The sequence below is a fragment of the Cottoperca gobio genome, chromosome 10, assembly GCF_900634415.1.
Source record: "Cottoperca gobio chromosome 10, fCotGob3.1, whole genome shotgun sequence".
NCBI lineage: Eukaryota > Metazoa > Chordata > Actinopteri > Perciformes > Bovichtidae > Cottoperca > Cottoperca gobio.
Genome location: NC_041364.1, coordinates 21,193,559 through 21,217,475, shown reverse-complemented (window position 1 = coordinate 21,217,475; position 23,917 = coordinate 21,193,559). Strand labels below are relative to the sequence as shown.

Genomic DNA, 23,917 nt, shown 5'->3' with positions numbered 1-23,917 from the left:
TGGCCGTTATCAGTCGTCATCGGGAACATAGATTTGAGGTGAAGTGGCCCGAATCTACCTCCTAATTGGCTCAGTAGGCAGTTATTATCTATTGGTAGGACTGGCGACTTCAAGTGGATGTAGTAATTATGACCCAAGCAAGGGATGAAGTCAGGTGGCGTAGTAGGCCTACGTAAGAGTGGCGCGTTAACTTAATTTAACATACTTAACTAACGTAACACACATACTTATTTTACCCAAACCATGATGTTTTCCTTAACCTAACCAAGTAGTTTTTTTTAAATTCACACTGTTTATCACGTGTTTAAACCTGTGACCGCTTCACAAGGGTCAGTGTTCCCCGTCTGAAACATTGTAATAGTAGTGATGACGTCCCTTAAATGGGCTCATAACATTCGAAATGGGTGCACCATTTGTCACAAGAGTTCATTTCACAACATGTAATAATGAGCAACAAAAGTTTACATTCCTAATGTGTATTATTTATGATTTTACTCATTTACCATACAGAATATGAAAAAAGTTAAAGCACTAGTTTGACATTATGGGAAATACACATAACATGTATGCAGAGTGCAATACTGCACAATCTACACCGTACTAAAAGCAAGTGGCTCTGCCACCTTAGTGATATCAGAATCCCCAGCAAGCAGCCTCTTTGTTTGCTAATTGAGCGAACAAACTCTTTAATAGTTCTGCAATCCTTACTGACACGTAATACCTTTATTTGTGTGAATACAATAATCCTATTATCACGATGTATCTCTCAATTACACGGTGAGACTTTATTTCCGACCGGTAGTGGCAAGCCTTGGTAGAGTGAATAGTATTATTGAAAACAGATTAGACTCCCAATAACATGGACATGTGTCCCATAAAAAATCCCGATAAACATCATTGCTGGTAACGCTGCTTTGTTGGCCTGCAAAGTGTGCACGTCTCATGAGACTGAAATAACCTGAGGCTATGAAATGCAAACACATCTCTAATAAGATCGAGATGAACCACAAATACTATCCCTGCACAATCTAATCTGTAGCACTATATTCATTCTGTTATTCAGAACTTCAAGATCTTTGCTCATTTGTCTGTTACTTGCAGCCATTTTCTTGTCTGCTTAATAAAGTCCTGTGCCACATAAATGTCCTCTTCCTTCCTCTTGACAGATATTCACATTAGTGAATTCTGTCTTAAGGGCTGAGATGTTCCATTAACAGCTTTTATCTTTGGGGCGAATTCAGTAACATTTTTATGTGGAAATTTGTAGAAAAAGTTATTGTACAAATTTTCTTTGAATTTCACCACAAAGACCAACTCCCTGCAGTAGAAACCTTTGTGAGATAGTTAACAATTAAAGTGAAACAATTAAAACAAAATGCGTCTATGCATGCCCCTGCAGTGCAGAATCAAAACAACTTTAGGTTGAGGAAAATATTGTGGTTTTGATTAAAATAAGTATGTTTGTTCCCTAACTTTCGTATGTGGCATTAGTTAAGTATGTTAAAGTAAGTCCAGTGTTTGTTTTACTTATCTATCCACCCCAACCTCTTCCCTGTGTGCTCTGTGTCACTCTTGACTTTCTTATTGGCAGCCAATGCATGTCCTGGTTCATGATTGTACATGGGTAATAAACAAAGTATAGTGCAATACTTTTAGTAGGTAAAAGTACAAAGAGTGAGTGAGAGTAAAAGGCAAGTAGCTACTTATCTTACATACAAACTGGAGATTTTGTTGGCTAACTTCAGGAAATAGCTGCTCCTGGCACATAACCCCCCCATAAAATCACAACCTGTTGTTTTTACACTTGTACTGGTAGGCAGATTTGGACACCTATACATGAAGCTAAGCGAACTAGCTGGCTGTAGCCACTGTCATGGTCATCTCATCTAACTCTTGACAAGAAAGCAAAACCTCACACCTTACCTTGTTCATGAAAAATACGATCAATTGTCTGCAGGCAAATCATACAGTGGAAGGTGAAATCAAGAAGGATTACTGAAAATAAATCTGTTGGCAAGGAAAATTATGAATTGATTTCAAACGTCTTTGATTTCCTAAATTGACTGAAGTTCCTCTTGGAAGAAGCTAATAAAAGGCAACCTCAGATGCTCTGTGAAAATACACTGCAAGTGCTGTGATGTTCAACACTTCCAGGAGATATTTGAGATGCTTTTTTACTTGTTGGTATCCCCCCTGTTTTACATTGCGCACCATCTGCTTCTGCATTAATTAGTGGTTTCCTATATTTCCCAGAAACTCACAAACAAAGGCAATAAACATATTGTAATTAAGAGTGGAAGGAATATAATAAGGCTAAGGCAAGCTTGACTCTGTTAGATACTCATTTTAACTGACTGTATCTACTTATTGTTTCCAATAATTCCACATATATTCAGGGTATCAACATCAAGATAACTTCAAAGACCTTTCTGTCATTACGGTATAGTAACAAAATGTGCAGCTCATGCACTAAATAGGCATACTCTTGTGTCTTTTACTTCAGGGCCAGTTTACTAACTGAAGCATTTAAATGTATTCCACATATGAATACACATCCACACACAGACGCACAATTTGCATCTGTAAGAGGTGCACATCATGCGCTAAATGCTTCTGACACAGCGTTTGCATTGCCGTCTAATTGAATGGTCATGTTTATAGTGAGATATGCATAATACATTCGTCTTTACGTAGATGCTGTTTTTACAGTTTAGTGTTATGCTTCTGCTTTCAGGGTTGGACAGGCTGAGGGGGAGAGGCCATGACAAAGGCTGATACAATAGTGAAAAAGATGGGAAAAACAAGAGGAAGCTGTTTTACTTCCTCCGTTTTCAGTTCCTCTCACTTCAATGTGTATTACTGGCATGAATGTATAGAACAATATCATCAAAGAAACACGATAAAAGAATGTGTTAACATAAAATGCCTCTCAGCTCTTGAATGCGTGAGAGTGTTTGTTTCAGTGCCTGTGTGAGGGAGGATCTGGATTGCTTTGAATTAAGATATTTCTTCACATATCAGTATTGATAGTGCTTGTGGAGGTTTACCACATGATTCATGATCTACATGCATCATTTGTTATCATATTTCATCACAGAAAATAAATTGTATTTCTCACAAGTAGAGGGAGGACAAAGTCTCAAATATTGGGCATGAAGTCTTGTGACTTGTTCGCTAAATACAATGGAACCAAATCCCGCTCCAACATGATTGGTCAATACTACTCGTATGACAAACGTAATACGAACGCCAGAAACCAGAGCGCTTCCGATACAAAAAGGTTTTTACGGTTGCCAACAGATTCTGGACCTGTAAAAATTCCATTGACATATTGTCACCTAAAATAATTTGGTAACTCCATTAGCAAACTCTTACATGTTTACATGTCCAGCAGATACGGAGAAACATTAACATTTATTTGACCTGGTGTTTCTGGCCACCTGGTGGATATATAGTATATAGTATATTATCTTCAGTGGGAATTAATACATTTAGTCCAGAAGTCTTTCCAAGAATTGGTAACATTATTTAACATTACCTGTATCACAAGCATACCGTGTGCGGTTCCACCGATGAATCCATGTCGTTGAATAATACCATAATGAAAAGATCATTTGTTGCATTTGCTACTTTCATAACTTTTATTGACTAAATTAATACTGGCTGTGGAGGACAAATAAGTCAAATGTGAAGGGTTCATAAAAGGCTGGATGATTTATGTGTGAGAGAAAGAGAGGGAGTGACAGGAGCATACTAGAAAAGGTAACTGAATCACTGGAGGAGAAAACAAGATGCTGCAGGCTGGAGATGGATTGTTGAGGAGGAGAGAGACTGAGAGATGGATGGATGGATAAAAGGCTTTCCAGGCCTTAAGTTCAATGCTCAGTGGTCTTGGCTAGGTCAATGACTAAGCAACTCTGTTTCCCCTGTATGAGACACACACACACACACACACACACACACACACACACACACACACACACACACACACACACACACACACACACACACACACACACTCACACACATACACAGCTCTGATCGGATAAGTGGTAGATCCACTTAGATGAGAGGTTATAGTTGAGGGACAGTGGGTGAGACCTGTGTGTGTGTGTGTGTGTTTGAGTGTTAGAGAGTGAGAAAGAATAAGAGATCAATGTGGTCTTTTGTGTCTGGAGGTGAACTTGGGAGAACACACACAGCATGGCCTACACACACACACACACACACACACACACACACACACACAATTACTATCACCTTGAGCTGATTTTAGGACTTCAAATACATCACACATCACGACAAACTTCACAGTTTGTTATTTTATTGCATTAGATGATTAGGCTCAAGGCCCTTACTGTCACATGTGTAACACAAGGATGGATGTAGTGTGTTATCTCTATCCTCCAACATTGCACCAATAAAATAACAACACGTTTTCTCACACAGTCTATAGAGTCTACCTGTCTTCTAAGTTATTGCTTCAGCTCTGTTCTTGCACACCTGATCCAATTAAGAACTGCAACTTAATTGGATCAGGTGTGCAAACACAAGGCAGGAGTAAACCTTACAGTACAAGAAGGCTTTAGGACAATGTATCTGTCCCAAAAATAACAACTTTTTTATTATGTATTGTTATTATTTGGAGTCTTATTTGACGTCTCCGGGTACCTGGTACCTGGTAAGTCCAATATTTACTCTCCTGTTAGCCACTCTCCACTAATTCCTGAGGGAAATATGAGGCTCTTAATGCTATCTTCTATGTTTGCATGCTAGTTGCTAACTTGTCCCTCTGCTGTTTGGTCCTTGGCAGGTAGCTGACAGTGTAAAAATTGTGCTCTGTAAACCCAAAACAAATAGCCTAACTGAAAGTGCTAAAACGCTCCGTGGAGCTAACAGGAACTGCCGAGTTAAGTGTTAACTCTTTGTGTGTTCGTCACTTTCACATTACACATTGTCAATTAATCCATTGTCTATACAAAAACAGGGACAATGTACCAAAATGAATTAATCCTAAACAAAAAGAAGCTACTAGCTAGGCTACACTCTGTTTCTTACCAACATGTAGCTACTAGCTACTCTGTTTCTTACCAGATTCAGCTACTAGCTAACGTTACTCTACTGGCTAGTAGCTTTGCTGTGAAGCTTGGATTTCATGTTGGCAGGAGTGTCGGATGACTGTTGACTAAAACAATGTGTAATTTTCATATTATATAATATGCAGCCTACCTTGAATTTTGTTTAACCAATTTGCTAATTTTGTCAGCATTTGCTTAGTGTATAATTAGTACTAGCATATAGTACGGAATTGGGGCATTGTCAGGATTAATATAAAGTTTATCTTCATTCATTAGAGTAGCTCTGGTAGATAGCTCTGTCAAATGCTTGCACAGTGTATGAGATGTAACAATTGAAAACTACTATTATTCCAAAAGTAAGAAAATGAGGGCTTACCACAGTTCTGGAGCTGGAACTTTCCACAGCTATTTTACTTTTAATATCAGAGGATCTCTCTCGCCATGACAGTTTCAGCCCATAATGCCTTTTTAAGCAGTGTAAAAAGTTTAAAAAATGCAATTAATGATGGCCGTCATAGCTTTTTTGGAGTCATTGTTAATGTTATTCATAGAACCTGTGCTTTTCCTACCATGACATGGTAGGAAAAGTCAGGTGTGGAAAAAGGCAGATGGAGTTTGCTCCCACTGCTTCTTGATATTTAATAGCCTTTTATTAGATCCACCTCTCACCAAGGATCAACCTGTACACTCTTATTTTAGCAGCTCTGACTCTTTGTTAAGCTTCATTTGGCATTTGAATTGACTGATTCATAATTTTTGTTTACAGAGGAAGTTAGTTGGCTTTGTACTTTTGATTGACAATGAACTTCAGTAAAGATTAAGACTGACATTGTGTTTCTTTAATTAAGAAATCTATTTGCCGTTTAATAAAACCAATTACCAACATTTACTTTTCGTCGTGATGCACAAACCCTCAACTTGAGTGAAGACTGATCCTTTGAAACAAGCCTTTATGAACAAAACATATTACATACAATAAAATAAACAATTGTCTCAACATTGCCCAAAGATGTTCCTTAATAACAGAGTTTAATTTATTATGATACAAGGTTTTGTTTGTATGCAATAGAGGTTGTATAACCTGTAAATTCTTCTGGACGCCAATTTCTTTAATGTTGTCAAATAAACTCTGAGATGTCAAAGGACAATTCATGTCATCAAAATACCCACAACAGGGCCAGATGATCAAGCCAATACTTTCACCATGAAAACAGCACTTACACTGCTTCCAAACAGTCCCAGTTTTTGGACAAATGGAGGAATGATTCATGTCACTGTTGTTGCTAACTCTTGAATTTAAATGTCTGCTAATGTCTGTAGAAGAACAGCATAACACAATATCCAATGTTGTGTTTGTAATATCTTCAGGAACGCGACATACTGCATGAAAGTGTCCATGTCGATGACTGTGGACGAGAGTGATGAGGGGAAATGCTTCAGCAACAAAATCCGACATCTGGAGAAAGCTGAGATAACCCATAACAAAATGATCACCTGTCCTGATTTAGAAGACTATTTGGCTCCATACAAGCAGCCACAGATGACTTGGTATAAGGTACGACATGCACAAAAAGAGTTTAGAGTACAGAAAACATCTGTCAGTCTTGTGTTTTAACTTGATCAGTCTGTGTCTCTTGTCAGGAGTGTGAGCGGGTTGAATGGAGACGCTCCATCATTGTTAACAATACACACATCTGGATTCCTGAGGTGCAAGAGGGCGACGGGGGAAATTACACCTGTGAGTTACAGTATGGATCCAGACTGGTGCGGCGGACTACTCAACTCAAAGTTACAGGTAGGACACAATGCATTGATGGATGGATGGTCCTATAAAAAGTATGTGGTTTGAGAAATATCATGAATGGCAGAACATGGTAATGAAAAAAACTGTCTGCGACATATACATTCAAGAAATTTAAATGTGTTTTGTCATATGATGGAAACATGAAAAGAACATGTATTCTTAATACCAGAAATGTATGGTGTTTATCTGCTCGGATTGATGGGAGGATCCATGAGAAATAGGATGGGACAGGGACAGATACCATGGTATTGGAAGAGTTGGGTCAGGACAGGTTGGATACTTTACAATAGAGAGACACACATTGAATGGGCCAGGGGAGGATAGGATTGAACCTATAAAGGGATTGATGATGATTAAATCAAGGCAAAGCCTCTAGTGACTAACCTGGACCTAGAAACAGTAAGGGGAATATCACCAGAGGATCTTAGGCTGCGGTTAGGCTAGGCCTAATGTAGCCTTAAAAGTATTATTATTGCAATTTCTAAATACATTTTGAAAGGAGGCTAAAATAGGTGTGATGTGGTCATGCTTGCTTGAATTTGTTATGGTCCTTGCTGCATTTTTGCATTAACTGCAATAGAGAGAGAGAGAGAGAGAGAGAGAGAGAGAGAGAGAGAGAGAGAGAGAGAGAGAGAGAGAGAGAGAGAGAGAGAGAGAGAGAGAGAGAGAGAGAGAGAGAGAGAGAGAGATAACTCTGGCGTAAACATGAATAAATGGACTTACAGTAGTCTGAACAGCATACAATAAAAGCATGGTTAACTTTTTCCAGGTCAGGAGATAGAAAGTTTAAACAAGATCTCATTTTGGGCTGCTTTTCATTTGAAAAAAAGGACTTTACAACCTTATTGATGTGTGCATCCAAACTGAAGTCAGACTATCACGTAGTTGACAATAGTTGACAACTGAAAAAGTTATTGCAGTTGCCCTGAATGAAGTTGGGGGCACTGATTAATATTGTGTGTGATTTCTTGTCATTTAGCTGCAGGAATATATTGGACATTCAGCACTTAATCTGGTCAAAGCTGTTAACGACAGTGACAAGATTGGGATTTTCCCCAAGTGTTATTGGTACATAAAACCAGGTGTCGGCGGCCTAGAAATGCAAATATATTTTTGTGAATGATGTCCCCAAGAGTAAAATCAAGTCCGTAGTGGACCTAAGAGTGTGCCCTGTGGTGCACAACAAATAAAACAGGCACTAGAAGAAGAAACATTACCAATAGTAAGAGTGGATGTTGTATTTTCTTTTTTTGAATGATATGATGGGTTGGAATGGAATGGGTACGGACAATACAGATAGGATAGGATGGGGTCTGTCAACTACCGTCTGACAGTACAAACATGTCAATTGTAACGGGACTGGGTGTTATTGGGTCAGGCAGACCCACACAGTATATTCCAACAGTGCCTGGGTATCAATCATTTTACAGCATTCATTCATTCATTCATTTCCTTGCCACTGTCGATCATGGTGGGAATTGTTTGGTCTCTGTACATATTATAATATGTATGGTCTATATCTGCTCTATATGAAAAGTGCCCCGAGATAACTTCTGATTGAATTGAATTGAATAAGTATATGTGCATTACTCCACTCTGACTGGTTTCATGTAAACTGACAAATCAAAGAGAGTGGGCTTGAACCATGGCAGGAATATGTATTTTGTCTGCTTTTAATATACAATGGATCTCTCAGTGACTCCAGAGCATCCATTATTTCTGACAGATGCCCAGACTCAGCAATACATCATTCATCATTACTGCAGCACTTTTTGCACAATACAACTCTATCCCAAAACAACCGAGGGCATTTATATTCATGGTACCATTGGGTATTTGATCTATTTTCTTTATTCCCAGATTAAACATATATTGTGTCAAGCTCCAGCGGCTTCAGTGACTTAACTTTGACTAGGCAGTAACATCTGCACTTTGCTGTTAGGAGTTTAAGCTGACTTCCATCTGCACTGTACTGTGTGTGAGAGCGTGTGTGGGGGAGGGCTGCGGTCTCTTTGATTGGGTGCAGATGCCTGCTTGTGTTTTGTTGTTGTGCCATGTGCAATATGCATGTTGATGTGAACAGTGACAACATACTGTGCTAATTTTCTATGACACACACACACGCACCCTACCTTTGCTTTAACACATCTTTGGAATTGCTTGCCCGTACGCACACACACACACACACACACACACACACACACACACACACACACACACACACACACACACACACACACACACACACACACACACACACACACACACACACAAACAGACAGACATACACATGAAAACAAAAAGTGTGGTTTTCCAGTCTGACATATTGTAATGTGATGTGCCATGATAAACAGCATACTTTGAAAGTGGATATGCCTTGAACAATATCCTTTTAGAGTATGCTGTCTTACATTTAGTGCTCCATATCTATTACATTTTGAGTCCCAGAACCAAACTCAGGGTCTCTCTCATCTTGTACTTTGTGATCTGTTTCAGATGTACAGCAACCTTTTGTTGGGTAGAGTCGATACGAAATTCATTTGTCAGGGAATTATTCAGAACCACTCTCCCTCAGTTCCCTTCATCTACTCTCCTGTGGAGGACGATACGGTGAGAAAATGTGGTTTCCCATCTTGAGTTTATTTTGTAAGTAGGAAATAGTTTCTGTTGGCTCCCACGTTGAGTTGTCACATTGGAACATTTCTTATCATCTATTATTCTTGTGCTCCAGCATGCAGAGAGTTACTGTGTTTTATTAAAGAGAACGAGAGCTCAAAGGATGGAATGTGTTAGAACATGTAGAGTTAAAGTAAGTTTTCCAGAAAGGTTTACAGTACAGTAGTACTGTAAACCTTTGGCTGCGGTTCCTCTGAATTTAGATCGCCTTGCTTGCCAGTGTGTAGCGTTATCAGGTGAGCCCTCAGGTTACTCGTTGTTGAGTGGTAATTCTTTGGGAATTTACATATTCTGCAGATTACTATATTTGTATTTGTAAATAGTGACATTGAGATTCAAGAAATGTTAATGCTCATCAGAAAGCATTTTGTTTTGACATGTGGGTAGGCCACATGAGAAGGGGGAGATTCGCTAACGTTACAGGCTGGCTCTATTGAACACGTAGCGCATGCGGACTGCTCGCGGAGCCGCTGCTGCAACACTGCGCTTCCACTATATTCAGTGAAACTGAAACTACACCAGGCGTGAGAGCAGCATTGTGTATGCATCACGGAGATCCACGTTACAAACGCAAGACATTATAAAAAATATCTATATATGTATATTTTAATAGTAATACAAGCATTCAATTAGTATTTATGTTTTTGCTTCCAAATTATATTCCACTCCCGTAATTCGTTCCAACAACCTTATTGCTAACCCCAAAATAGTTTGTAGGACTAAGTTCAAAACAGCACTTATTTTTGGCATTCAGCACACATCAAATCAAAATAAAAGTCAGCACGGGAATCATGTTCATGTTAGAAACAAAATTTTAAAGGCAGGATGTGGGTACATCACATGCTCAAGGGAAAACAATCTATATCATAATGTTCAAAGAGATATATAATGTCATCACTCTGAATTGTGTTGAAATGATCAGGTTTGCTTATTGTGACTCGTTTTATCGTCATAAGCCCCACAACGACCGATGTAATGACACTATAGTGAAATACCCAGTATGGTTGATTGTTCTTACTATACACTTGTAGGTTTTATGTCTACTTTCCATCATATCCCTGTGTCGTTTTAGGGGCCATTATCAAATAAGTGACAGAACTGAGCAGGGAATCAAAATAACATATGGGGACAAACTAACTTAGTGACACAATATAAGCATGAATGACCAAGATTTGTGTCTCAGCCTGATGCTAACTGCTGTGGCGCTAATTTATCTCGTCGTGTTTAGGAAGGCACCATTTCTCTCTGACTCTTATTACTTTACTTCCTCGCTCAGCCTCTCTCTCCATTCCTCTCTATATGTGTCCACATTTAGATCTTTGACTGTCTGTCTCTTTTCTCTCCATTTATACACACATGCATACAGAGCTAAGGGCCAATTCTCTGGCCATTCCAGGTCAATGCTCACGACCCACTCAAGATCCGTGTGTGTCTGTGTGCATGCATGAACATATATGTGTATTTGCGTCTTTGTGTAAGATTTATTATGTCATGGTACTTCAAGCGTTTTAGCAGCAACATTTGGTGCAGTAGAGGATCTATTTCACATGGTGGAAAAAGGGATTTTTTTCAACTGCAGCTCAGTATTTCTGACAGCATGCTTACACTGTAAATGATTTTCAGTGAAACCAGCCCTTAAGACATCTGTCAGTATGTGCCAGGCCTTTGCTAAACATCTCTGTCCTTGATCCTGTAGTTAGGTCTGTGTCCCTTGCCAGCAGGCTTTATTGCCGTGCTTTCAACATTAAATGGAGATTAAAGTAAAGACACAGGCAGAGCCCGCAGTTCTACTGCCGGCTATAATGTTGATCCAGCAAAATACACTTAGCTGAAAAGAAGTGCTGGAAATAGACCCAAATTTGGCTGTGAGATTGAGGAAAAACCTGCAATGGAAAGGACATGTTCTAAATGTCACACTCTCAGTGTGCTTCTTTCAAAGCATCGTACTGTTAGTTTTTTAAGCATTTACAGTTTTAATTAACTGCTGCACCCGAGGGAAGTGTACACTTTGTTAAACTGGGGTAATCACTTGTGTTTACAATACTGTTCATACTGTCAATGCTTAGCCCTGGGATGTTCTTGGGTCCAAGCTAACATCAAGGCTCACTGTGCTTCATTGCTTGTCCTGAGTTACTAAAGGCTTAACACTTGAATTGATTTGCCAACAATAAAGTAGAATTAGGAATATCAGAGAGGTACATTTCTTTCTTTAGAGCAGACGCTGTGAAGAAGTGCACCACCGACACTCTGTCCCTAGGCTTCACTCATTTTACAAAAGGTCTACTCAAGGCTAGAGGTTATGAAACTGTGAAGTGCACCTCCCAAGGGGGGCCCTGATGAAAAGACGTGAGGGAAAGATACTGTGTGAGGTGAAAGGGACAAGTGAATGCTGGTATTCTGAAAACAACTTGAATTTAGATATTGTAGTTTGGTCTTCTGCCTACTTATCAAAACAGTCAGCAGCAGCAGCAGCAGCTGTGGCTCACATCTCATGGCTGCAATTAAGGTATTATTATTACATACAGTTGTATTTCAATCAAGGCAAAATATTGCGACTTTTGATACCAGAGCAAAGTATTCTGAAACTACAGAAAGTAAATGTACTGTTTTGAATCTAATATAAGATGATCCAATCATATCATAAGATAACCCACCATCATATTTTTACATATGAAATAACATATGAAGTAAAGTGGTGAGTACACAATAATTAATTGAATAAAATAGAATAAAAATAATATAAGTGGTTGATAAAAAGTTGTAAAAGTGACTGTTGCACATGATAATCGCACACAGTGGTGGAATAGTGTGTTCTCGGTGTGGGGGTGTACCAGGGGAACGTGGTGATGGTACAGTCTGACCGCTGCAGGGAGAAAGGACCTACGGTATCTCTCTGTGAGGCACCGCGGGTGAAGCAGCCTGTCACTGAAGGAGCTGCACAGTGCGGACAAAGTGTCCTGGAGGGGGGGGACATGTTGTCCAATAGAGAGGACAGCTTGGCCGTCATTCATCTGTCTCCCACCACCTCCACAGTGTCCAGCGGGCTCCCCAGGACAGAGCTGGCCTTCTTCACTAGTCTGTTCAGTCTCTTCCTGTCAGCAGCCGAGATGCTGCTGCCCCAGCAGACCACTGCATAGAAAATAGCTGATGCCACCACAGAGTCAAAGAAGGTCTTAAGGAGCCCCCCTGCACTCAAAAAGACCTCAGTCTCCTCAGCAGATAAAGCTGCTCTGTTCCTTCTTAAACAGAGCAGCAGAGTTATCTGACCAGTCCAGTTTATTGTTCAGGTGAACGCCCAGGTACTTGTTAGATTTTACAATCTCAATATCCGTTCCCAGGACATTCACTGGTGTTGGGGGAGAATGATGGTGCCTCCTGAAGTCCACCACCAGTTCCCTGGTCTTCCCAGCGCTGAGCTGGAGGTGGTTCCTCTGGCACCAGAGGCCAAAGTCCTGTGTCATCTCTCCATCATTGCAGAAAGTAATTCCCACATTTGTGTAGCTTGTCTATTTGTCATTTATTCACAACTTTTCCTGTCAGGCTCTTTGAATTATTTTCTGTGGCTGTTATCATTTTTCTGACTGTAACTTTGAGCTCTGTATCACGACATTCAGTGACACCAGTGATTCTTGGCTGCCTGACAGATGAGTCAGTCCCAGTCTGTTCCTGCACCAAAGATGGTGCGAGATGCTTTTGACTGATTTTAGGTCGTCAGGAAGCCATTTCCTTTGTTGCAGCAAAACAAATCACACAAGCCGCCAGAAACTCCTTTAGGTTAAACTAGGCTGAGAAAACACTTTAAGGGCTGAAAAACATTATTTTAAAAAGGCTTGCAACATTAAGGCTTCAACTAACACGTAATACAACTCAGTGTGCAAGAGCTAATCCTCTCTCTATTAAAACAGACTGGACCCATGTGATGTGGAACTTTCTGTTAAAGCCGCTATTACATTTGAGAGCTGGTCTGCCGATGTCAAACTCAGTCACATGTTGTTTATCCTGTACACACGACATCTATTGCACGTCTGTCCGTCCTGGGAGAGGGATCCCTCCTCAGTTGCTCTCCCTGAGGTTTCTTCCATTTTCCCCCTTTAATTTTGGGGTTTCTTTTAGGAAGTTTTTCCTTGTGCGATGCGAGGGTCTAAGGGACAGAGGGTGTCGTAACCTGTACAGTCTGTAAAGCACACTGAGACAAATGTATAATTTGTGATATTGGGCTATACAAATAAATTTGATTTGATTTGATTTGATTTGACATGTTTCATATTTCGTTGATAACGCCCCTTGTAAATCAAACTCTTTATTTTTAGCTTTAACTAGAAGTAGCCATAGTCAGAAATGTTTACATCCTATGCACAAGGGCTTTAAATTATACAGCTCTGGCTCAGTCGTGGAAGGCAGGTTAGCATATTTTAGATTACATTAAAACAAATAAAACAATAACAGTGCAATGACATATCTATGCAAGTTTTATCAAGCTAAAAAGAGTTCATAGGATCCCAATAGATTACAACTGCAGTTGTACTTCTGGAGTAGATACTGCTGCCACCATTACATCTTTTATTAATTACAATAATAGTAATAAAAATAATAGTACTGGCAACATCTGCCATTTATAAATGAATTACAGAGGAATAGAGTGATGTAGAAATATGAATTTTTTTTTTAGGCCAACCCTAGAAATAAGCTTTGCCCTGGGAACCAGGGCAATGCTTATTTGAGGTGCAATGCTTATTTGAGGTGCATTGAGGTATTTAAGAATTGTATGTCTTAGAACAATATTAGAAAATGTCTTAAGCTTGTGTTAACCACATACCTTATTTCATTCAGGACTCATTCCTGCAGCACTCTATATCACATGAGGAAAGGCTTACATCACTTGCCTCATGAAAGCTTACCCACCTTGCTCAACCAGTCTACAATAAACTTCTAACTAGTATTAATATAATTATAATGAATGGTTCTACGACCCTGTGTTTCTGTTTTTGAATAGTTGTGCCTCTATATGTGTGTCTGTGCATTAATACCAGTTGTTAGCAATGCTGTGTGATCTCTCTGGTGATCACTGAGTACAGAGTCATATAGTATTACTGCTGTACCCTGGGGGGGAATAGCCCCAGAATAGATCACACAGCAAGACACACAAAAATACAGCAGCTTACGCATACACAAATAAACAAATGAAGCACATACACGGTCCGCTGGGTAGAACAGATCTGATCAGGTCAGAACAGAGATAACTTGGGGTCAGTGGAAGAGAAGGAGAGAGAGATGTGGGGAGGAACAGAGAAGAGAAAACCCAGAAAGGAACATGAAAGAACAATTGAGTGAAAATGTACAGTAAATGTAGAAAATGGGTATTAAGGAAGAATCTGCCTCTTGTCATTGTGAGCATGTTTGTATTCAGCTCAAAGCTTTGCCTAAGTACAGTCTCATAGCGCTGCTAGCGTGGCTGTACACTATTCTTATTATATCTCAAGTTTCAAAGTTAAGCTGCAGGGAAAGATATTCAAAATATAGATAAAACGGAGATGTAAATTGAAAGATAAATAGTCAGATAGAGATGATCCCTGTCCTTTCGCTCTATCACGTCATTACTGGATTCAAGCCAGAAATGCAGTGTATGAAACATTAATGATGAAACCAAAGACACATTGAACACATTGCTTAAGACATAATTCATTTGAATTTATAGATAAATGTCATAAATTATATGACCTTCACCAAGACCATTTCCATAAGTAATATTGCGTGTGTCTGCCCTGTGATTCGGATTCGTTCCAATACTATATGGATTCTTCCTTGGCCCAGGATACATCCTTGCATCAAGTTTCATTACATTTCCGTAATCCTGTTGATAGACAAACAAACAAGAACACAAACCAGGTCGAAAAACCTAATCTCCTTGGCAGAGGTAATAATCTTCTTGAATACTAAAAAGTAACTGAAAATATTACATTTAAGAATTTGAAGATGAGTCTAACTGAAAACTTTGTTGATTCAAGCTGAAAAAGAGTAATAGATAGAAGACTAAATAAAGTAAAATGTCTTCCATAAAGCCAGGCGTGATCTCTGCACTATCCAACAAATTAAAATGATCAATAATAGATTCATGGAGAAAGCTAAAGGCGTTTTATTAAAGGAAGTTTGTGCAGACGGATGGAGGGAGAGCGAGAAACAGACAGACTGAACTCTCGTCGTGTTTTTATATCCGTCATGTCCCACAGTGAAGAGCTCCATCAGCCCTGAGCTGCCTTCAGGAGCAAGCTGCTACCTACCGCACTGAAGCTCTGTGTGTGAGCGCCTGTGTGAGAGGGTCTGTGTGTGTGTTTGCCCGCAAGCCTCTGCGTTCAAACAAGAGTAGGAGTATTATGATGTATGTGATGCTGTGTGTGTGTGCTCTTGTCTTTAAGTGTGTGTAATACAGGGAGGAAATCAGAATGTGTGGACATCTGGTTGTAAATGTTAGGAAATGGATAACAAGATCCAACCAAGGAATACACTGAAGGCATGTCATATGTTTGTTTTTTAGAATCTGTGCCCAATATGTCTTCTTAAAAAGATTGAAGTAACCTACTAACAGTGATTTAAATGAAATGCCAAATTTGACTTGACTTATATATATAAATAGGATCTACATGTAACCTAATCACATAGATTATGCAAGTTATGTTCAATGCAAACCATTGACAGTAAATGTCATGTGAAAGCATAAAGGAAACTTTAGATATATTGTAGTTAAAAACATGGTTGATCAGAGAGACTTGTTTACAGGACTCATCATGCTCACAGCTCAAGTTAATAAGTTAGAAGGAAGAGTGGAAGCACAGCAGGGTTGGAAGTATAAAAATTAGGTAAAACAGTGCAAATGTGATATGAAGGATTTATTTTTACTAAAGCCCATGATGCATTTGAAGCACCTTCATTCAGAGCTTTGCTGAATCAAGGAGACTTGAAAAAGATGCACTTCAAATTTAAACCAACTCTGTTTATTTTGGATTACACGCTGGCACAAATTCTAACATTCTGTGAAGTGAATGAACGACATCCTTGGATTAGAAAGCACTAAATACAAGTGTCAACGACCCCCAAGCTGCATCATGATTCGGTCACTCAAACCATTTGCCGAGGTGATCTTGGACACATTTGACAACATATCTTTTGTCATTTAAATGCTAATGATCCTGATGCGTCCCCGACAGGGACGTAAGGGCACAATACGTCATCAAAGCCCCAGCTCTGCTTTTACTCCTCCTTTTTTTCTCATCTCCAGTTGTTTCTCAAATTGTGTAATCTGGCCTTGTCGGAGACGTCTGAAATTTACGCAAAGCCCATAGAGGTATATTACAAGTACGTCAAACATCTTGGGCAGACCCAGTCTGTATTGTTATAATTTCTTCTTCTTCTTTTCTTTTTTTCCGGCAGACGAGTCACAGGAAGTGCATTGCTGCCTCTCGCTTGTCAAAAAAAGCAACGCATTTGGTCTTTGCAAACGGAACTGATGTACATATTTATCTGCATACAGAGCAGGAGGTCTGATCACAACTGGTCACTGTGGAGACACATTCAAATCCAGCTGATTACATTCAAAACAGAGTGAGATGCAAGTGTTTAATTTCAACTGACTTGACTTTGCCTCAATTTATTATCTAGAGTGAATTAGCATTTGTTAAACTCTAGTTACTCCTTTTCATTGACTTTGTATCCAATTGTACCAGCTCTAATATGTATGTCACTTTCATTCTGAACACCTTTACATTGAGCTCTGTAACTTACCTGGCAGTCCTTTCTCTTCAACTAGATCACTGAGCTAATCCAGTTAGCAGCCATTTAAAAATTCTGGAGGTGAAATCGACTAAACTCGTTCTTCTGCATACTTTGTCTGAACCAATTTTTCAAAAAAGTCTCATCCATATTTCAGAGTAAAATGTGTGTTAGGAAAGTACACAGCATTCAGGCTAAATTTAACACTGCTGAGGATTTCTGTGTTACGATGTGTACATGTGTTAGTGTATGTGTGTGAGAGAAAGAGAGACAGACCGACAGAGAGGGAGAGACAAAGAAAGAGAGGGGATTTGTCGTGGTGCAAAATATTTGTAACCTCATTGGAATACTGTTAAGCCTAATGCAACATTACTTCCCCTGCTTGACAGTTTCACACGCACATGCACACACACACACACACACACCCTCTATTCTTTGTCTTTCTCTTCAAGTGCACCGTCTACATCTGTTAGAGCCTGTGTCTCCACCCTTTTCTCTCTTTCTTCCTCTCATCTTTTGTTTTCTCTCCATCCGTTTCTTTTCTTTCAGTGGTGCATTGCTCTTCCCTTCATCTCTTTTATACTTTTACTCTCTTCCTCTTGTTCTATCTATCTATGTGTGTCCTCTGTGTGTGTCGTGTGTGTGTGTCCGTGTGTGTCCGTGTGTGTGTGTGTGTGTGTGTGTGTGTCCCCGTGTGTGTCCGTGTGTGTGTCCGTGTGTGTGTCCGTGTGTGTGTGTGTGTGTGTGTGTGTGTGTGTGTCTGTGTGTGTCCGTGTGTGTGTCCGTGTGTGTGTCCGTGTGTGTGTCCGTGTGTGTGTCCGTGTGCGTGTGTGCATTAAGGGCCTGTGACCTAGTTAGAGACTCACCTCCTAATTCATTGTGAAATTGGCTCTGTTCTCCAAAGACAGATGGGCTCCATGATGTTACTACTCCCTCACAAACACACACACTTTCCATTAACATGACTTTGCAACTTAAATCAAAAGCGAGACATAGAGATGGCAGGAGACAGAGAGGCACAAACAACACTGAGAAAAGAATATCTCAGTGTTGTTTTGGGGTGTTTGTGATGGTGAATTCATTTATTTAAAAGTAAAGGCTCAGGCGTTTTTCACTGTAACATTTAAAAGATGCATGATGCCAGTTTTAGCGTTCTGGGTTTACATCCCCAAACCAATTCATGTTTCTTGGGCTTAAGCCACAGTTGTATTTCTAAAAAGGTCATCGTATCGAGGAGCCGGGAGCATTCCTGACCCGAGAGTGGTGCAGATGACCGAATGCAAACAAATCTCTTTAAAACTGAAAGATGATGCTTTAACTTTTTTCTTACTGCAAAATGAGAGTTTCTCAAATACATCTCAAAGAGAAGCTTCAAAGAGGCTTCCTTTGCTTTATTTCATAATAACACAGAACATTCTTAAATGTAATTATTAGGAAAAAACTTGTTTTAAAAAGTTTGAACTTTTAGACGCTCTTCAGAGAAGTGCAAAATCTGAATCAGAGGAGAAACTGAGAGGTCTTTGTGAAAATTCACACCTAAGGTGTGAAGATGGTTAGAGTTCAGTCTTAGAGAGAAAATGTTTTTCTCAAATTAACCCTGATGAAGTTTGACAGCATGCAGCTTTAGAAGGGTAAATGCCAACTAACTGGAAAAAGATGGTGAAAATAAATGGAATGAGTCATGTCAGCCACCACATGTGTCATTATTTCTGAACTATCACTTGAATATAGTATAGTTGTCAGTCTTTAAGATGTATACTTTATAGCATAGATTCAGTATACTGGTTAACTCTGAAAGTGTAGCACTATTTCCTCCTCTCAACAGACAACAGTCAGAATTATTACGGCCAACTGAGGGCTTTGTGTCTAAAGTGGTTTTTGGAGGAATTTGCCGAAACAACTGATTGTGAGCACGTCCTGCAGAAGGATTTAATGTGCTTTGGCCTTCTAGCTAACACAGGTAACATCCGCCTCACACAATGCTCACAACCGGCCAACTTCTTGGCCGTAAAAACCCCACTCTCCTCAGGAACTAGAGCACCGCCCCCACCTGCTGCACATGCTGCTCCCACGTCTCGCTGTGGATGAGGTAGGCAGCAGCATATACAGAGTGGGAGTGCAGAACCCGGTCCATGAGCCACAGGAAGATGGCTGGGGCTCCAAAAAATCTTAACGGAAGCATCATTTAATTGGTACAACCCGTACAGCGTGGAGAAGGACCATTTTTCCCTGGACTCTGGAGAAAGGGGAATCTGCAAGTAGCCGTTGGTTAAATCCAGTGTCATATATAAATGGTGCGTCTCTATGTGGTGTTGTATGAGAGACATGCGCCCTGAACACATTGTCTTTACAATGATACAACGTCTGCTCTCTGACCCGGTGTAAGATGGCTGTCACAACAGACCGGGGCTGGTTTCTCCACCTCCGGACCAAGCTGCAGAGGCCACCTCCCTCCATGCTTTTAGGAGATTGAGGTGGTAAATTTGTGTTGCCGAGCAAGTTTAAATATCTTGTTTCTAGTCTATATTTGCATCTTTTATCAATTATTATTATCATTATTATTATCTGTAGGCTAATAGAGCAGACACTGTGTTTTAATGGGTTGTATGTAATAGCCCTGCTCTGTATTGACTGCAGTCATATCTATCGCCCCTTTATTTAGCCCACTGCCACGTGAGCCACCAATTAAAGCTTGGCGAGCCGCAGGAGGCTCGCAAGTCACGCAATGAGTAACACTGACCTAGAGGATGGGAGAAAGACAAGTACTTTATCTCCTGGTGTAAATTGTGTCAGTCTCGACCCTCTGTTGTACAGGTGCTGCTAACCTTCCTGATCCTGGAGCAAATGTTCATGTGATAACTGCCCAAGTAAATGGAGTTTTGCTCTCAGGTCCAGGAAATATTGGATTTCGTCTTTGCTTGTGCTCGGACCCTCCTCCAAGTTTTCCTTAACCAGGTCCAAGACACCCCGTGGCTTCCTGCTGATAAGTTCGGAGGGAGAACAACCTGTGGAGGCCTGAGGAACCTCCCGCACTGCAAACAACAGAGGGTCTAACCATTTATACCATTTACGGCTATCTTTGTGAATAAACTTACTAACCATGTTCTAGGATTAATACAAAGCGATATCCACGTGCACTCCGGTCTAATGGTCTGATGAGGTCCATGCTAATTCTTTCGAACAGCACCTCAATTTATGGGAGGGGCGCAAAGGCACTTTTGGAGTGGCTGGCGGGTTAACCAGCTAACATCTGCGACAGGATGCGCGCCAGTGCTTCACATCCGCTACGAAAGTGGCCGGGCTGCCCACACTACCAGTATACCTGCCCTAGCGTCTGAACAACCCCCCTCGTGCTTCCTCCTTCATGCTCCGCTGGGGAAGGGAAAGATGGTCCCTGTTTGATTTATCTCAAACTGATTGGTAGAATAAAAGTAGTATGTGGCCCTAAAACAAAGTAAAAAATCATCCACTTTGAAGTTGCTTCTTCTTTTGTTAAATTAGCTTGACCTGCTTCTGTTAAAGCTCACAGCTTGAGCATCCTAGTGTTGATAATATCATTCAACAATGATTTCTTCCTCAACATATACATACAGAACAGTCTTGGTGTTTTGACACTTGCTGTATAATATCAAAGACATGTTTTGCACTGGAATTATTATACCTGGAAAATCATTTTTTACTGTCTCACTCTTGTGATGATTAAAGGGAATGTGTTTTTGACAAATGTCCTTAAAATTATTCAAATGTATGCCACTAACAGCAAAATTATTGTGTTATTTTGCTTGGAAAAAGACAGTTAGCTTTAAAAATTATAAACAACATTCAAACAGGCTGCAACGAGACATTTGACAGTCCGTTTTTTAGGATTATTTGAATTTTTTCATAGGATAACACAGTGGAAAAAGACAATGGTAGACTAAGAAGAAGAATAACAGACCGCAAAGTAAGTGAGTTCTTGAACTGTTAAGGAAATTTGGGTTGTCCCTTATGCCACATCCCCATGCTTCAGTTTTTCTTTTATTCAGTCTATCTACACAGAGGTCAAGTAATTCAAAATGGTCAAAGAGGGTAGTGGAACATATGGAATGTTTTAATATTTTAATTTATGCATGTCACAAGCGTCACAAGCGTACTTGTTTGAAGACAAACCATGCTCTTTTTCTCAACATAACTAAGTAGTTGTGTTGAGTTTTTGTTTTGTTTGTTACAGTTTTACAGAGTTAATCACATGTTTAAAACTGCGACCATAATATTGGAGAAAATGCCTTTCCCTCGAAAACATAATTGAGAATGTAGTTTAGTTGTATGGGAGCTACGTGTTGTAGGAGACAAGGAACAGTGACTGTCTGAAAGAAACAGGGACAAACACTACAGTGCATGAGTCTGAGATGACATCTCCTGTCTGTTTGTCCTGGAGAGACTGAGATGCCAGGCAAGTTGGATTAGAATATCAGTCAACTTCAGATGTAGAAGGACTTGAAGATTTCTACATATGCTCTAGTTTTATGTCAGCAAATACAGAAGAGGGGACCCAGGGGACACAGCGGGCTTTTTACTTTCTGGTTTGTTATTCCTATTAGTGTGTGTGTGAGTGTGTGTGAGTGTGTGTGTGAGTGTGTGAGTGTGTGTGTGTGTGTGTGTGTGTGTGTGTGTGTGTGTGTGTGTGTGTGTGTGTGTGTGTGTGTGTGTGTGTGTATATTTGGTCGAGGTGAATAGATATCCTTTGTTTTTCTCCACTTGAAATATGATTCAACCACTGGTCTGGAAAATAATGCAGTCAAGAGGTACATTACGTATACACAGACATATACACACAAGTTTATTTGTCCATTGGTGTTGAAGAAGGGCACAAGTTTCAAACAAATGTTAACACACACACACACACACACACACAAACCCAGAAAACCAAGTGGTCAAGTTAATTGCATTACACAACCTTAAGATGCAGCTCCTGCTGTCTCTCACACATCGATACCTCTGACAGAGAGGCAAGCAAGGAAAAACAACAAAAAGAACAAGAAGAAAAGAAAACAGGAAAAACAACTCGAGGAGAAAGAAGATTGTGGCGATTATGCACATTTGTTTATGCCAGGTTAGCTAACACAAACCAAAACTTTGTTTATTCTGGCTAGACTTTGATAAACTTTATCCATAGCATTATTATGTGAGGCCTGCATAGAACAAGACATTACATAATCGGTTTTCTCCGATTCACAGAGAGAAAAACAATATGCAGAGAATACAATTAGTTTACGAAGCAGAGACCTCACTGACACTTTACAAAAGTTAGATAAATGATCTAAAAGTAACTTTTAAGAAGTATTCAAATGGATTAGATTCAGTTCTTAGAGGTAATAATGTCTTCATAATGCAGTAAAAAAAACAAAAACGGTATTCAGTACTGCGTATCAGGATATTAGATGTAATAACAAGAGTGCAAATCAAATGTTTTTCAACTTTTAATCTGAGAGTGAAGGTAAATTCACAGTCAAGACTTCTATCTGCACATCATTTCATTTACAAGATTAGTCATTCATTCTACAGCCTGCATTACACACTCCCAGTCCAATACATAACTCAAATATTTGCCACAATAACATAAACTGACACATCAACAGAGTGAGATGAGAAGATAAAAATCACTGTGTGTATTAAATACAGAGCGGGAGTAAGGACATGTTTTGTCTTGTTTAGCATAAAGACTGGATGCAGGGGGAAACTGTTAGCCATCATTTGTTTCATCTGCCCATTACGTGCTGGAACTATTTCTTGACAAACAACAGCCTGGTGCAGGGACTTCCTGGAGTATTGTTGTCACAGTGAGGTTGCTGGGGTTGGTACCATCATGCCTGTACACACAAATGAGGCCAACGACCGCATCTGACAAGCCATACTAACGCTGAGACGCTACACAGAAGTACAGGGCGGATGGGTTTACTACTGCTCGTTAAAAAGACACAAATTGTAGTTTTAATACTATTTTTGTGTGGAGACAAAGAGAAAGGCGAGACACATATTAGATACACTGTGTTACAAAGCCCTTTGCATGGGGGAGTTGTTGACATGTCACAGTAGAAAAAGCACGTATTGATAATAAAGTGAACACTGTCACACTGTCACACTGTCACGGCTCACTGGGAATAGTACTAAGCCATCGTTAATATTATTACTAACACCTGAATTTATGTCACACAGATTTATGGGACAGCTTCAAAGGAAGAGTTCAGATGGGCTTATGTTCCACTCATCAATGAATGGGAAGTGTCATTTATAAAAACAGCCTGACCGCCATTTCAAAAGTTATGAGCCTGTTAAATGACCATTACCAGTTGTTGTCTCTACCTTTATAATGCTGCAGCAAACTGCTCGGTGTGAAACGGTTGCAGTTTTAAACACGTGGTTAACGTTGTGAATTTAAACTAAAATTCTTGGTTAGGTTTAGGAAAAGATGATGGTTTGGATTGAAATAAGTCAATTATTACGTAACAAAAATGTAAGTATGCTAAGTAAAGCATGTTATGAATGTTAAGTTAACTTGCATACTTAAGTTAAAATAAGTCAAAGTTGACTTTTGGTTTCCCACGCAACAGTCCCC

The 23,917-nt window shown here is 39.8% G+C and overlaps 1 protein-coding gene across 3 annotated transcripts in view; it reads left to right on the top strand.

The window, feature by feature from the left end:
- The window catches only part of il1rapl2 (interleukin 1 receptor accessory protein-like 2), a 384,719-nt gene that overhangs the window by 248,199 nt on the left and 112,603 nt on the right, over positions 1–23,917 (top strand). For all 3 annotated transcript variants that reach the window (XM_029441637.1, XM_029441639.1, XM_029441638.1), the window contains 2 exons: positions 6,447–6,633; positions 6,720–6,873. In XM_029441637.1, the coding sequence (XP_029297497.1) occupies positions 6,447–6,633; positions 6,720–6,873 (341 nt within the window). The remainder of the gene's footprint in view (positions 1–6,446; positions 6,634–6,719; positions 6,874–23,917) is intronic.